The sequence below is a fragment of the Dermacentor andersoni genome, chromosome 3 (genome assembly GCF_023375885.2).
Source record: "Dermacentor andersoni chromosome 3, qqDerAnde1_hic_scaffold, whole genome shotgun sequence".
Classification (NCBI taxonomy): Eukaryota; Metazoa; Arthropoda; class Arachnida; order Ixodida; family Ixodidae; genus Dermacentor; species Dermacentor andersoni.
The window spans coordinates 171,232,380-171,249,329 of record NC_092816.1 but is presented as its reverse complement, the minus strand read 5'-3'; the positions used below and the strand labels follow the sequence as shown (position 1 = coordinate 171,249,329).

The 16,950-nt window shown below is 46.5% G+C and overlaps 1 protein-coding gene across 1 annotated transcript in view; it reads left to right on the top strand.

Annotated features, from left to right (window-relative positions):
• The window catches only part of LOC126524466 (uncharacterized), a 116,813-nt gene that overhangs the window by 34,050 nt on the left and 65,813 nt on the right, over positions 1-16,950 (top strand). Inside the window, exon 3 of the mRNA XM_050172780.3 lies at positions 3,841-3,984. Coding sequence (XP_050028737.2) covers positions 3,841-3,984 — 144 coding nt within the window. The remainder of the gene's footprint in view (positions 1-3,840; positions 3,985-16,950) is intronic.

The following is a 16,950-nucleotide window of genomic DNA, read 5'->3' as shown; positions in this document are numbered from 1 at the left end:
ATTTCTGTTCCTGATCATTGTGTGCTCTCAAGTTGCTAAAGTCTATGCAACCAGTGCAAGGCATTACGTGATTCTATAGTCGGATACAACTTTAGGAGGCCGCAGAATCTGCATTTCAATGGCAGGTGAACACAAGCCTGCACCAATGGGCACACACTCTACACTGACATCGTGCCGCTGGACGCACTAATACCCACTCATTGGAGAGGGACTATTTCTTTAGACGTGGAGGCAATCGGGTGCTGTGCTTTGTTCATCTGCGCAGGGCCTCTCCTGTCTTCTGAAGTTGTATCCGACTAGCGGATGCCGCTTTTCATACAACACAAAAGGACAAAGTGTACAATTATTTGGCCTATGAAATGGATACATCACAAGTGAGCTATGCATGCGCTTAAGCTGTGTGAAAATTAGTACATGCAACTATATGACATTGTTAAAGAATATGTGGTATCGAACATGCATGTAATGGCACGTTTAAATCGGGGAGTGTTGCATTCATGTGCACAGTCTATAGGTGATAGCATTATTAAGGTCATGCCGTTTCCTGTCTTTTCATTGTGAAATACACACACCGTTCATCTTGTGGCCAATCAACACCCACTGTATTCTTGCACATAGAAAGAACAAACAGCACAACGACGTATATGCTGCATTAGTGTCTTTTTCATTTACACGGTCCAAGAGTGGCACAGGTTGTCTTACGTTTTTGCCCCTTTTGAAGAGACATCAAGTGCATGTTACAAGTCTCCCAATATGCACAGCACAATGTTTACTGCAATAATTTTATTCATGCTCTTGAATAATAAACAAAATAATAAACTGAAAGCTCCTTTATAAGGTGTGTTCTGGGGGCTCGACTGGAGAGCAGTGAGGGCACTGATACTACTGTTGCAGAGCAGCCCTCTGGACCTTGCCACACTCTCAAGAGCACATGCCTGGCGCTCGCCTACTGCCACCAGGCGGTTGAATGCCTCCAGCAGCAGAATGTTTTGCTGCAAAAAAGGTGGATTGTTGGAATGAATCAACCGCATATAAACCATTATTTACAGATGAAAATGCTCATTGCACTATTGGTACTAAATGCCCTTAACTGTGGAAGCCTTTAGTGTATGCATAATAAAACAATTTGTCGGGACAACGTTGCTTTATTTTTCATAACGGGTTGGTTTTTTCAGAGCCAATTGTAATTTTTATTAGTGTGCCAATAGCTGAGGTGTCCTCGCACCTTCACGAGTCTCTACTGTCAGCACCACAAACCTATTTTTGTTCACTGCAAAACCAATGCCGCTCACTACAATCCCGTCTTATGCGAGCTGATTGCATCCTATGCCTACAAACATCATATTTTTGTCCCTTTACGCAATTTTCTACCATCCTCGGCTGCAGTTCTTGACATTCATTCTGTCACGCTTATGTAATCACCTGTTATAAATTGGCAACAAGTGATTGAAGACGTGCATGACCTGCCTGCCGATTCAATTTTTTTTTCTTAATCTCAACTAGCATACCAGTTGCCACGGTTTACTACGCCACTGTCTTCCTGCCTTAATGCTATCTCCAACAATTTTTGTTACTTCGCTTTCTGCACAGTCCTCGACTTCTCAAGTTTCCTTGTTAACCTCCAGGTTTATGTCCCATATTGCATAACCGGTAGAATGCAACGATTCTAAACATTTTTCAAGGATGTCGGTAACGTGGCGATCACGATTCGGGAATGCCTCCCATCTGCTGTTCAACCCATGAAATTTTTGTATAGGTTTCCTGCTTTATATCAGTACCTGTTATTGATATTTCATCTGGATAAAGATCTCTTCCATAGATTCTGCGGGCTGAATGTCACTGATGAATTTCTGTTATATCACGAAGTTAGTGAAGGTTACCTTTATCTTTTCCATATTTTCGCGGGCCCACGTACATGTAAAAGCACGAACACTCATTGGCTCTCAATGCCTTTTTTAAACTGCTGGACATTCAGTTCGTTACTACGAAAGTGACTTAATCCGTGCACTATTATTATGCTAAATATGAAACAGTAGAAATATACTTATCTGCAGTTTGTCGATGCCTCCGTCACTGTGTTGGTTGCGAGATCCATCGTCGGCACCACCTCCTTGTCGCATCGTAGCTATATCGGCTGTCTTCCTTTTGCACGCACTATGCAATATTCGTGACGCTCGCAGTCACGCAGAGTGGAGGAACTCAGCGCACTCACAGAAGCAGCACCGGATAAGTTGTTTGTTCGGGATTGTGCCGTGAACAGTAGGTACGCGTTGCGATCTGTAAAATCGCCTAAGCTATTCGCAGTCTTTCGGGGTGCACGGAAAGATGGCTCACGGAGGAACAGAACTATCCAAGAAATAGTGGTCATCGTCGAGCCTGATCACTACGTCGCGCACTGCAAGCTCGTTGTACGAGCTTGTTTACACTGGGCTTCTTCGACGTTTAGCCGCCATGCTCGCCCGATGAATGTATGTGATGACGCCACCACAGCGTTCCCTCGTGGTATAATGCGAAGCGTACTAAATTACAAGTTAGTCGAATACACATTCAGTGTACATCTTGTAAGCTTTAAAATGCTTTTAAACCACGTTAAACTAACTAATAATATTGTATCAAATGCATTTGTTTTATAACTCGCTTGTGCGTGTAATGCACTCGGTGGAACGACAAACAAGTGAAAGAAGGCGCGACCATGCACCGACGGTATGATCACGTGAGCCCCAGTTTGTCGACCGCCCAGAAGGCAACGCCCAAGGAATGATAGGCACCCAGAGTGAATCTAGATAAACCAATGAAACTGGAGGCTTGTCGAAAGATAAACTGTGTGTCGGTACCATTCGTGCTTTCATCTTGGGGTGTCGCCAGAGCTCGTGAAGATCCCGAGTTTCGCCGAACTCGGCGCATCCTGCATAGCACCCCTGGTGTTACACTCTTGTAACACAAAAAGGCGAGAGCCTGCGGAAAATTTCCGAGCCTCGTTTTCTCGCTGTCTTGTCTCAGCCAGTTTTTGCTGCACGTGTCGTCACTCGGCTTCATCCGCTCGTTGTTCCCGTTGTTTTTCCGCTTCTCGCTTCCGCAGCTCGAGATTGCTTCGGAATTTCTTCGGAACGACCGCGGACAGTCGCACTCCTGTTCGTGTACAATTTTCGCTTGAGTGTTCGTCACCTTCACTACAGCGTGACAATATACCACTAAGGCAATGTCAGCAAAGCCACAGGGCTGGTAATTGCATAGTCCTCTTGTAAGCAGTCTTTAAACAGCACCTAAGCAGCCGACACATTCACCCAGTGGGACCCGCTGTCGATAAGTCCCACCGTAGCGCCTACGAGATTTCTCATCGCGCCGCGCGCATCCGTGGGGGCCGTCTTATCTCGGAGGTCATGCTAAAGAGCCGCGCGTTCTGGGTCATGCGTCACTTGTGGCGAGTGATAATAGCGACATTTCTTCCGTTATTGTATCGAAGATGGCCATTTTCGTACGTAAGATTATCTCCGCTTACACCACCTTAAACTGCGCTTTCTACGCGGTCAACATTTTATTTCAATTGGCCTGAAGAGTTCTGTGTGCTTTGTAGGTTGATCTATGGCAAAATTAAATGCACCAAGTGCATGTCGACGAAAAGAATGCTTTATTACAAAGAAAATTAGTGCTTTCACTGGCACTATATTGCTGGTCAGCATTTGGTGTTACAAAACCGACCGTTATTGGCAATACAGCGCCGAAGAACGTGATACACGGGATACCGTGGACAAAAAACGCTGTTATTAGAAATGACCTGTAACAATTACGAAATTACTTAAAATAACAATTCTTTACTGATGCCTTCCTATTACCTTTCAGGTCTCGTCGTTTCGTTGCTCCAGCGCTTCCTGAGCATTTTCCAAATTTCCCTGCTTGGCAGCATTCTTCTCTGGACAAGTCTCATGCTGTCGGCATTTGCGCCTAACGTGGGGGTCATGACTGTACTTTTTGGAGCTCTTCACGGTACGTGTTTGAAATCGACTACCTGCAAACTATCTGCAAAAGGTACTCAATCGGTTTTATACCATAGTCTGAGTAAAAGCACTTGAATAGACTGTATAATACTGGTCAGAAACGGCTGAAACACTGTCGTTGTTAAATAAGAAAAGTTATGCGCTGAAGTGAATTTTTTATTTTGAATTTTGTACCTTGCTATAGAATTTTACATAAAAATTTCGATGGCACAAATACGGGGAAAATGACGAGCTAGATGGCGTCAGCTAGCACCGCACTTCAGAAACGATGCTCGTATTACCAACTGTTTATTTAAAGTCAGCTGTCACCTTACGAGAAATAAATTTAAAAATAAACCCTGGGGTCGCACGTGCCGAAATCCGATCTCATTATGAGGCCGAACGTATAGTCGAGTTCTTCAATGTGCACCTAAATCTTGATCCGAGAGGGTTTTCCTTTTTAGTTTAATTTCGCCTCCACCGAAATGCGGCCGTGAGCGACTACAATCTGACCTGCAATCTCGAGCATAGCAGCGCAACGTCATAGCCACTGCGATAGCACGGCGGGTAAGGGAATAATTCCAACTGTATCATAGAGAATGAAGACCAGCGTGAAGTGACGAGGACGAGACGAATAAGCGGGACACACAAGGCGCTGACTTACGACTACGTTTATTTTCGGATGTAAACGAAATATACTGCATACATATGTCACCCGAAAATAATCAAACAGGCATAATGATCACGTGCACAGGGTCTCCGCTTAATCCGAACTGATTGTTCTTCTAAACTAGGGCAGCCCGCTGGCTATAGCGTACGGCGCGCTTCCCGCATGCTGCCCGCGACAGGATATTTAGCGGCTCGCAGCCGTGTTTCCCCCTGAGGATCTTGACACTGTGCACATGAGAATTGTTACATTTACAATAGAAATTATGTATTTAAATTGGCGCGCGTCTGCAAGCAAGCAGCTCGGAGCAGAAAAGAAAACATCTCGCGGGAGACCTGTTGATGCTAAATGTAAACGTTGGTTTACGTAGAGCTTCGGTATTTTTTAGATGGCAACGACTCGCTGGTTATACGAAAGGCGGCGTGAGCTATCTTGCAGCGCTTGCAGTTTCCAGATGGCCCTATTGAAAAATAAGCGTGCTGCCAACGAAGGGAAGTATCGCCCAGAAATGCCGGAAATTCAAATTGAACCTGAGCGCAGGCACTTCTATTGGTGAAATTGCGGCAAGTTGCATTTATCTACTGTGTCGAATTCCCCTTAAAGGGAAGCTGAAACACTTTTCGAAAAAAATGAGTCCTCTGCGGCATTCTACAGTTTTGAGTCCCCTGAACACGAATATCTGGCTCAAAAAGGGTGGAAACAAACGCCAGCCGCTGTTTTTTCAAGAAAACGCGCACCAGCGCCTCAGGGCATCGCACGAACGCCGCTGTTGCCCGTGATTGGTCGGGGCCGCTGTGACGTCGTTCGCGGCGATCGCCGCTCGGCGCCGCCGTTTCAGAGCGTAGCACGCTGTTCTGTTCTGGCTTCATAGCTGAGTTGTAAGCATTATGGAACGTTCTCGCTGTGTCGGACAGCTTGTATTTTCGCCGTACATGGTCGAACCGACAGCCGATACGGAAAACGATGGCGGCAACGGCGATGTTGAGTGTGCCAACAGCGAGAGCGATGTGTGCACCTTCTCGCGCGTTGGAAATCTTAGCTGGTACATATGTTTTTTTTTTTTTTTCATATAGCTGCAGGTTCCAATGACGGGCGAAAAAATGCGCTAAAGTGTCACTGGGAACTTGCTGCTGGAAGAATGCCGAAGCACTAACTTCTCATTAGATTGTAAACACGGGTGCCATTCCGCGATGTCAAGCACCTTGCCGCTGCTTGTCTAAAGTCCCGTGGTTTTTTCAGTGTTGATACACGATCGTGAACATAAGTGCCGCGTTCGAAAGCGCGCACATGCAGTGCTGCGAGGTACAGTCATGGAAGTTGCTTATCATACACATCCAGAGATGGCCAGAGGTATTATATGTGCAATATTCATACTATGGTTCGATGACTTTGCGATTGTGGCTCGATCAAGAATCGGTATGCGTGCTCCATGCTAGTGTTGACATAAAGATATTAGGCAGTTTTAGCACAGCCGTGTGGTAAATACGATAAGTGCAACCGTACGTCGAATGTCACTAGGCAAGCCTATACTCCATTTCATACCTCAGGTGCAACGCTGTGGAAGCTATACGCACGAAATCCGGTCACCAAAATTTATTACTGCGCGCGTATCCGTCTATGCTTCGCAGCGTGCCAGCGGCGTTTGCTCGCGCGAGCATGCACGTGAAGCTGCCGCGACGGGCTGCAATTAAAAAATACGAAAAGAAAATAGATTTAAAAGAAAGTGTTAGCAGCCCTATAAGTACACGGATTGTTTCTTTGGGTAAATTCTTTTTCTGTTTCATTCAGAACTGAGCTTATCCATGGAAAATTTTCTCAAATATCGGGTCAAGAAACACCGAACTTTTTCCAAGTGCGAACGCAGCCACTGCAAGAAGTATCTCAAGCGGAACAACGGAACAACGCCGGGCTTCAGTCGCGCCGATTTAACTGGAATACCGATTGCGCGCATCGTTGTCAAGCTCCGATGATAGTCACTGTCGCGGAAATGGTCCGAGCGCAGCACAGTTGATTTCGTCGGCAAGAAATTATCACTCCTCACCGCACGGACCCACTGCGCCGCAAGCTTCTTGTCCTTGGGGAACCTGTGAAACACCACATCGTCTCGCCCGCCTGTGTTCGCGCAGCCGAATGCTGCATAGAACGAGGGCATGTTGGGCGCCCTTGGCTGTCGGCACTCACGCAGCACAGAAGGAAAGAACAGTTTACAAAAATCGCAAAAGAAAACAAACGTGAGCGGCGGCGGCGGCAGATCTCTCGTAGCGTCGTTCAGTAAAGCGCAGGACGGAAAGCGGCATGCCAGCACATGCCAGCCCGCCGGTCCGGCAGCTCGGTCCCCGCGAATGACGTCACTCTCGCCGGTTCTCTCCTCTGGCAACCACCTCACCCGGCGCTCCGGGAAGCGATGGGGGCGTGTCCGCGGGGGTGATTTAGAAAGCGATTTCCGCCCCTTATATTAACAAAACGAAGAAACAAATTTCGGAACCGTAAATTATTAAGTCTGTTCTTCCCAATCCCAGCAATTCATGGAAATTGAAAACCGTTTCAGCTTCCCTTTAAGTAAAGAATGAGTACAACGTTAGACGCCACTTCGAGCCAAAGGACTCACGTGAATTCGGCGATCTTTCGAGCGCTGACAGCAAGACGAGCGCAGCGGGCTTAAACCGGAAGTAGCATGCGGAGCAACGTACTTTTACGAAAGTAAATAATGCATACTGTCGCAGCTCCGGGGGCACCCTTCCAGATATCCCAGCTTTCCGCTGGGATATTTTGGGAGGGTGACTGATTGGGATGGTGACTTCACAAAAGAGTGCCTTGCAGCACGATGTGGCCCGAGAAGCTGATTTCTTAAGCTCTCAGCTTGCTAAGAATGACGGTGCAGTGACGTGTGGTTAATACTGCAAAGTCTAAACAAAACAACTTCAACAGCCCTGCAGCAAGCACGCCTATTACTCTCTAGCTCTGGACCAGTGCAGGCATCAAATACGCCGCCCAGTTGCTTGTTTATAGCGGAAGTCTGGATGGAACTTGCAGAACTGTGTTCAACGTACATATGAACTTCGGGGGAAGAGAAAAGTAAGGAAGTCAAAAACGTCCTCGAGGAACTCAATACCTCAACAACTCGACAGTCGTCAAGTGTCATGCATTCGGGCGGGTTGAAGCTTAGAATATTTAGCGGTTGCTTGTACACTCTAAAAACAAAGAGTGTTCCGGGCACTCTCTTTGAGGGAGTAGCTGCTTGTCGCATATTTCACTCTCTTTTCGAGAGTAGATCGACCCTCTTTGAGAGAGAGTAGGTCAACTCCTCTTGACAGAGTTTTGTTACTCCACCGCAAGGGATTGCTAGTACTCTTCCGCAGAGTGATAATACTCTTCCCACAGGGAGTGCTAGTAATCTTCCGCAGAGCGCAAATACTCTCCCCGCAGGGGTACAGTACTCCGCCAGACCGAGTACTTCTACTCCCCCAAACAGAGTGCTTGTACTCCTTCAGAACAGAGTGCTAGTACTCTTCCCAATACCCTCTTAGCCAAGTCCTGGCCACGCATGCAGGCAGGACATCAGATCAAATTAGGGCCGCTGATATACTGTTCCCTAGGCGGCTCCTCAGAGACACTGGCCCAATTCCAAGCGGCCTTCAGAATAGGCGTGAGCAAAGTTATGCAGGATTTTAAAGTAATTTTTTCCTGGCTGTTTGCTGCCTACCATGAGGCATGACTGCTCTGAAGCTGCCTATGCGTCCAGAACGCCACTGCGGAGAAAAAAAAGCGAATTAACACTTAATCCGCAACTATCTTCGCAAATTTCACAATCAGGAGTCACATAATCTAATTAGAATACAATTTTCAAGGGAATCACATACTTATGAGGAATCACAATGCTCTATACATCATGTGGATTCTTTCTTTCTTTCTTTATTCAATACTGCAAACCTTGTACAGGTCCAAGCAGGGTGGGTCAAATGACAACAAAACAATAAACAATAATAACAAAGTTAAAAAAAAAAACATCAAAGTGTGGCGAAAGGCAATAAGGAATCATTCCAGTCGGTTACCGTGCGAGGGAAAAATGATAACTTGAATAAATCTGTTCGCGCAAAATACGGTGTCAGGGAATTAGGATGATGGTGGCGTGTATGCCTTGACGTTGAAAGCGACAGATATGGAGAAGGGTTAATAGCTAGATATTTATTCCAAAGCAAGAAAAGAAATTGCAAACGTAAATTTTTTCTTCGTTGTTCAAGACATTGTATACCGTTAATCTGCATTAATTCAGAGGGTGAGTCATTCGAACCCGCGTACGCTTTCATTTATACAATTCAAAGCACACATCCTAACCATTACACCACAGCGCCGCCACACTGAATCGTGTTCTTTTAGAGGTTATATATATACCAAATGTATTTGAGGAATCGGCTGCGGTGGGTGGGGTTTCTCTGCAGTGTGCTGTGCTGTTGTGTACTGGAATACGTTTGCGTTTGCATCATTTGCATTCCTAGCTACGACTAACGAAGGAAGACAACGTAGACGACAACGTGAGAACTATTCACGGCTTGTCGTCACCGCAGGAAAATAACAAATGTGCCGTTCAGCTCACGATCGAGTGCTTCTCCAGTCCATGTTCTCCGAAAATACGCGGATACAAAGTATTGCGCCAACCATCCACGTACGTGAATTTAATTCGCGCGTATACTGGTGGGCATTTCTGTTTATTTTTTTTCCGCCAGTTCCATTCGTATATGGTCAACTGCGGCGCCAGTACCAGGCATTTCGACGTGCCTCACGCTGCCGTGTAGGCGTTCTTTTCAAGTGCATTAGTTTAGAGTTCGGTTCAGTCCGCTGTGAGCTGTTGTCCTGCATAAGCAGCGGATCGTTAGCGTTTTGAAGCGAATGCATTCCAGCATTTGGAGACTGCTTATGCCGATAGCCGCGTCAAATGCATTGGCACGCATGTTTACATGACTAATGTGTCCACTTGTTACGTGTGCACTGCTCGTATCCTGTGGCAGTGCTCGTTCTAAAAGCTTCGAAGACCATGTACACTCATGCGTGTGTTCAATATATATATGCACAGGACGGACATGCCGGCTAGTTGGTTGAGCATTTTGGAAGAAAGAGCGCAACACAAGGACGACGCAAAAACATGGACCACACCACGAAGCGCTGGTGTGGTTGATGCTTTTTTTCGTCCTTGTGTTTGCGCTGTTTCTTCTTCCACGATACACGCACACCACAGGTACGCAAAAGTTTAGGAGCATAAGTGGTTAACTCTGTTTTCCCCGTTTCCTCTCAGTGTCAATGGCACAGTGCGTTGCCCGGAATTGTGCACGCTTACCCCCATATGCAGAAATGCATCATAACTTGAAGCCCATGCTTGACTTGATCTAAACGACGCAAGTCGTGAACGCACCAAAAGAAAGGCAGTAAGCGTCTTGGGGGACGTTCGCACCAGGTGTCGTTTATATTAAATTAAGCATGAGCTTTGTATTAAGATACATTTCTGAATACGGGGGTTAGTCATTTGCTTCTCACAGAAAATGTCGAAGAAACGCCAACCAAAACCAGGCACATTCGTAAACTTAACTAGGCAATACGAAGCTCCATAGAAAAAAAGAAGAGTGGTATTAAAAGCTTTCAGTATTTTTCTTTACTCCAATATGGTTGCGCTCTCGTGGCTTATATGTACAGCGATAGTGCAGCGTTAGCTAAAAAGCATGAATTTCCGAACTCCATGCCAAAATAAGCTTGTAAAATTATTTAGGTGCTAGAGTCCCGGGTTTGTAGCGATCCTTGAAAATCCTTTATTTCTAAAATGCCATTTTCAAGGCATTGAAAACCCTTTAATTTTTAGGAGTACTAAAAAGTCCTTAAACATGTACACTTGGCTAGACTTAGCAGACATTGCCAAGCGCTTTTTTTCGCTTCTGTGACACTCTCTCGCATGTCACAGAAAATTGTCTCTGGAGGTAATAGAAGGAAAGCGACATACTTAAAGTTGAAATTACGAAGGAGCTGCAGATACCAGTTTTATGCGCATGGAACCGGCGACAAATGAACTTGGAGGAGCAGAAGCAGGAAGCTCAACAGTTGAGGCATTCGAAGAGAAGCCGTGAAGAGTAAATCGAGAGCTACAGATACAATAAAAAGAAATTAGAAATGACTATTGCTTATTTGATGGTGAAAAGCTGAGGCAATAGATAACATCACATACACTGTCAAACCGAGCAGTATTCAAAAACTGCAAATGTTGTAGGTCCAAGTAGTTAATTGTGCTATTGCAGAAAAACTTCCAGCGCTTTCTTGAAATGCTTCCTTGTGTGCTTTTAGTGGTGGGCGCCCCGCAGGGGCGTCTGCGTCAGCAGGCGTTTGGTGTGTTGCGACACCACGTACCCGAGCACACGAGGGTTGGACCCTCCCGCGTGTAGCCGTGCGCGGCTTAGCCGTGTCTGGGGAAAAGGGGATCCTGGAGGTTGAGCCGATGCTGGGTGTTTGGACCTTTAAGGCCCCCCGGGGGAGGCAACACACCTCTTCGGCATCGGCTTCACATAGACGGCACCTCCAGACTGACCCACCTGGAGGAAATCGGCAGTCGCCTTTTCCTGTCTCTCTCTTCCTACAACCTTCGTCATTCCCTTACTTTCCACCTTTCCTGCCTCCTTCTCTCTTCTATTTACTTCCATCTTCTTTGCGGCAAGGGTTAACCCTGTGTGGCTATCCAACCTTGGATACACCATATTTGGTTATAGTGGCGGTGTACGACTGGCGTCGTGCAGACTTGCATGCAAGCTCTGCCGCGTCCCCTTCGTTGGGCTCCATGGTGGGCGGTCGGCGCTGTTGCCAAATTTAGTATGCATATCCATGGAAAATTCTTTTCCCCCACTTCCTGATCGCCCTCCTAAACGAGGGAGCACCGAAGTCTTTCAGTTTTCGGGCAACCGAACATGTAACTTTCCTCGCTTTCACGTCGTCCACTCTGATCAATCTGGAAAGACGGTGAGAATGATCTCACCTTTTCTGGTATCGAAATCCCTGACTGAAGTCTTTGAACCTGGTTACAAAGCGTCGAAAATGGCAAGCGGCGATCTCCTACTGGAGCTTCGTGACGAGAAAGAGCATGAAAAACTACCTAAACTAGTGTCCTTTGGCGATGTTCCGGTTACTGTTACCCCACACCGCACCATGAATACCACCCGCGGCGTCGTGTCCGATGCTGATTGGCTAGAGCTATCTGAAACTGAACTCCTGGAGGGCTGGAGTGATCAGAACGTCATCAGTGTCAAACGAATTAAGATGAGGCGGGACGGGAAAGAAATTCATACAAAACACCTAATACTCACTTTCGGCTCTAGTGTTCTGCCCGACACCATTGAGGCCGGGTACCTCAAGATTCGTGTTAGGCCATATGTGCCAAATCCCCTGAGATGCTTCAAGTGTCAAAGGTTCGGCCACAGCTCACAGAACTGTCGAGGCCGGATGACTTGTGTCAAGTGTAGTGAAAACGAACACTCCTCTGAAACATGCCAGAATACCCCACGCTGTGTCAACTGTGATGGCGAGCATGCCGCGTACTCGCGGTCCTGCCCATCTTGGAAAGTAGAAAAAGAAATTGTGACCATAAAAGTAAAAGAAAATATCACTTTCAAAGAGGCACGCAGGCGGGTTTCATACCTACCCAAGAAAAGCTTTGCCGATGTGACGCGTCAGGGGGCAGCGACACAAAGGCTTCCAGCGGCTGTCCGACCCACAGTAAGTGAGTCGGCAGTTACGCCATCTGCCCCCGCGGCGGTTGCAGCTAGAGCTGCCCCGCCAACCGAGGAGAGGGGACCATCTACCCCAAAGGTGGGCGCAGTCGAGGCTGCCTCAACCTCCCAGGTCCTTTCCAGCGCTGGCAACGGCCGGCGCAGCCAAATCCCCCAGGGAGCCCCATCGACCTCCGGGCTGGTGGGCGCAGGCGTCTTGCCCTCCAAGGCAGGGCCCTCGCTGGTAAATTCTCGCTCGCAAGAGCACGTGTCCGGCGCCTCACAAGAGGCAATCGACACTACACCTTTCCTCAAGGCGCACCAAGCGCCTAAGGAGCGGCGAGGCTCGCTCGAACGCTCCAGAAAGAGCAGAACCCCCGTTACAGGGCCTCGAAAGAGCTCTGTAACTTAAGGCATCACCTCCGTTTCCATACACACAGCAGTTATTTACTTTCAAAATGGCGACACAAATTATTCAATGGAACGTCAGAGGTCTTTTTAGGAACCTTGATGACGTGCAAGAGCTTATCCAAAAACACAATCCAAAAGTGCTGTGTCTACAGGAAACACATTTAAAACGACAACACACAAACTTTCTCCGACAGTATGTCAAGTTCCGCAAAGATCGCGAAGATCAGGCGGTGTTGCCATTTTTATTCATAAAAATATTTCCTGTCAGCGTGTACAGCTACAAACGCCCCTTGAAGCAGTGGCGGTTCGAGCTGTTCTTTTAAATAAATTCTTCACCCTTTGTTCGATTTATATACCCCCACACTACAAACTAAGCAAACATGAATTTCAGTCCTTCATAGACGAATTGCCAGAACCTTACGTTGTACTTGGGGATTTCAATGCGCACAGCTCCCTGTGGGGCGACTCTCGTATAGATGCGCGAGGTCGTCTTGTTGAACAGTTCTTTTTTTCTTGTGGTGCGTGCCTTCTGAATAAGAAGGAACCCACATATTACTCTCTAGCAAACAGAACCTTTTCTTCAATCGATCTCAGCATAGTCTCTCCTTCTATTCTGCCCGAACTCGAATGGGAAGTTACAAAGAACCCTTACGGAAGCGATCACTTCCCCATACTAATACGAACACCTCAAGAAAACGAATATCCACCACAGGCACCTCGGTGGAAGATTGAGACAGCTGATTGGGACAAATTTCGAACTCTTACTGGTATCTCATGGCATGACATCTCCTCGTTAGAAATTGATGCAGCTGTGGAGTATTTCACAGCCTTTATAATAGATGCCGCATCTAAATGCATGTCACAAGTAAATGGCCTGTCGTGCAAACGGCGTGTCCCGTGGTGGACCGACGATTGTAGGATCGCACGTAAAAAACAGAACAAAGCGTGGGGTTTGCTACGCGCTTCACCCACTGCAGAAAATCTTATCCACTTTAAAAAAGTAAAATCCGAAGGCAGGCGAACCCGCCGACAGGCCAGAAGAGAAAGCTGGCAGAAGTTTTTATCGGGCATCAACTCGTACACAGATGAGGCCAAAGTCTGGAACAGGGTTATTAGGATAATAGGGCGACAAGCACAATCACTCCCTCTGGCAAACACACGAGGCGATACCCTGCAAGATCAGGCAGACTCACTTGGGGAGCACTTTGAGAGCGTCTCGAGCTCAACCCATTATTCTCAGTCCTTTCTCAAATATAAACAAACAGAAGAATGTAAGCCAATAATTAGAAAATCCAGACAGAATGAACCCTATAACCGGCCTTTCAGTATTGCCGAGCTGAGAGCTGCCTTGAATACATGCAAAACCACTGCACCGGGACCTGACTCAGAGTCATGTATGACATGATCAGAAACTTACATACTGACACGCAATTTACACTACTTACACTTTTCAACACTCTGTGGGCTGCGGGATACCCCCATCTACATGGAAAGAGGCGATTGTGGTTCCTGTCCTGAAGCAGGGGAAAGACCCCTCCTTAGCAGCAAGTTATCGTCCGATAGCTCTCACCAATTGTCTGTGGAAGCTCTTTGAAAAAATGATTAATCGCAGACTCGTACATTTCCTTGAACTCAGCAATATACTCGATCTTTATCACTGTGGCTTCAGACAAGGGCGGTCAACAACCGATCACCTTGTGCGCATTGAAGGAAATATCCGCGATGCATTTGTACATAAGCAGTATTTCCTATCGATATTCCTTGACATGGAAAAAGCTTATGACACGGCATGGCGTTACGGGATTTTGCGAGACCTGTCGGAAATGGGCATCCGTGGAAATATGCCGAATATAATCGAAAGCTATCTGTCAAATCGTACTTTCCGTGTAAAAGTCGGTAATGCACTGTCACGTCCTTTTACGCAGGAAACTGGTGTACCCCAGGGAGGCGTGCTTAGCTGCACTCTCTTTATCGTTAAGATGAATACAATTCGTTCTTCACTGCCCCCAGCCATTTTTTATTCCGTCTACGTAGACGATATACAGATAGGCTTCAAATCCTGCAACCTTACAGTATGTGAAAGACAGGTACAGCAGGGCTTAAACAAGGTGTCCAAGTGGGCAGACCAAAATGGATTTAGAATTAACCCGCACAAAAGTACTTGCGTTCTCTTCACAAGAAAGAGAGGCCTGGTACCTGATCCCTGTGTAGAACTGGGTGGACAACAAATTCCTGTTAACAAAGAACACAAATTTCTAGGTGTTATCCTTGACTCCAGGCTTACCTTCATTTCACACATAAGATGTCTTAAAGCAAAATGTCTAAAAACCATGGACTTACTTAAAGTTCTATCCCACACTACATGGGGTAGCGACAGGAGGTGCCTGTTGAATCTTTACAGGAGCCTAGTTAGATCACGGTTAGATTATGGTGCCTTAGTATATCACTCTGCTGCACCGAGTGCGCTAAAGATGTTAGACCCCGTTCATCATCTGGGTATCCGCCTCGCCACTGGCGCATTTAGAACAAGCCCCGTCGAAAGTCTATATGCAGAGTCAGACGAGTGGTCACTGCATATTCAGAGAACATACATCAGCTTCACCTACTTTCTTAAAGTGCGCTCTAATAAGGAACATCCGTGTTTCACGATAGTAAACGACTTAACGTGTGAAACACTCTTCCGTAACAAACCCTCCATGAGACTTCCTTTGTCGCTGCGTGTAAGAGAACTTAGTGAAGAAATGGATGTTCCAGTTCTCGAACATCGCTTAATGGCTCCTGCTTATCTATTACTGCCCTGGGAGTGGCAGATGATAGAATGTGACACATCCTCTGTAGAGGTCTCGAAGCACGCTCCTGAGCTTGAAATTGCTATGCATTTCCGAGAGCTTCAATCGAAGTACTCCTGCTACGAATATTACACAGACGCGTCCAAATCCCATGCTGGCGTATCCTACGCTGCTGTTGGTCACTCTCTTTCTGAATCTGGCGTGCTGAACCCCTTTAACGAGTATCTTCACTGCAGAAACATATGCCGTACTGTCTGCAGTAAAACATATAAATAAATTAAAACTCGACAGAGCAATTGTATTTACAGACTCGTTAAGCCTTGTAAAAGCGCTGAACTCTTTACAAAAGCATACAAATCCTGTTTTCATAGAACTTTACTCGCTCTTATGCAATATTTATCTATCACACAGACACGTAGTAATATGCTGGGTGCCTGGCCATAGAGGAATCGAGGGAAATGTGCTTGCTGACGAGATGGCCAAATCAATGGCATCGCAGGGTACTCGTTCTGCTGCAGTCCCTGCTACAGACATGAAGCCTTTCCTCAGAAACAAACTGCGAAGCCACTGGCAACGCTTGTGGGACGCAGAAACGAGCAATAAGCTTCACGTAATTAAGCCTAAGTTAGGTTTCTGGCAGCCAACAACGAAAACACGAAGAACAGACGTCCTATTCACTAGACTGAGAATAGGACACATATTTGGCACTCACAATTTTCTCTTGACCGGTAACGAGCCTCCAACCTGTGGTAGATGTGGCGACCGGCTGACCGTCCTCCATGTCTTCCTGGAGTGCCGGGAAGCCGAAAGAGACAGGAGGAAACATTTCCCGTTTGCATACCGCCATTGTATTCCCCTGCATCCGGCTATGTTTCTTGGTGAAGAACCGCTTTTTAATACCAAAGCAGTCCTCGCTTTTTTAAAAGATGTTGTACTACATGTTACAAGCCCATTCATTTCTTAGCGCATCCTCTTTCCAGAGGATATCGCTAGGATAGATTCTCTGTATAGCAAATGCCTCTAGGCCCTTGCGTTTCAAGGGCCCTGGTGAGGCAGTAGTGCTCTAGACAATATTATACATCTAGACAATCACATATTTTATATATTGCATCATCCTTTCTCAATACATTTTTATGTTCATAGTACACGCCAATAGTCATTCCCATAATTTTATTACTTGTACATTTTATGGAATTTGCATCAACTCTTTTAGGCCCCTTTACAGCCACGGCGCATTAAGACCATAAAACCCATCAAGCACTGCGAACTCATTAATCATTAGCATGGCGCTCCTTGGCCACATCTGGCCCTTGCGCCATTAAACATCAAATATTCATTCATTCATTTTAGTGGTGGGCGGTGAAAGGCAAATT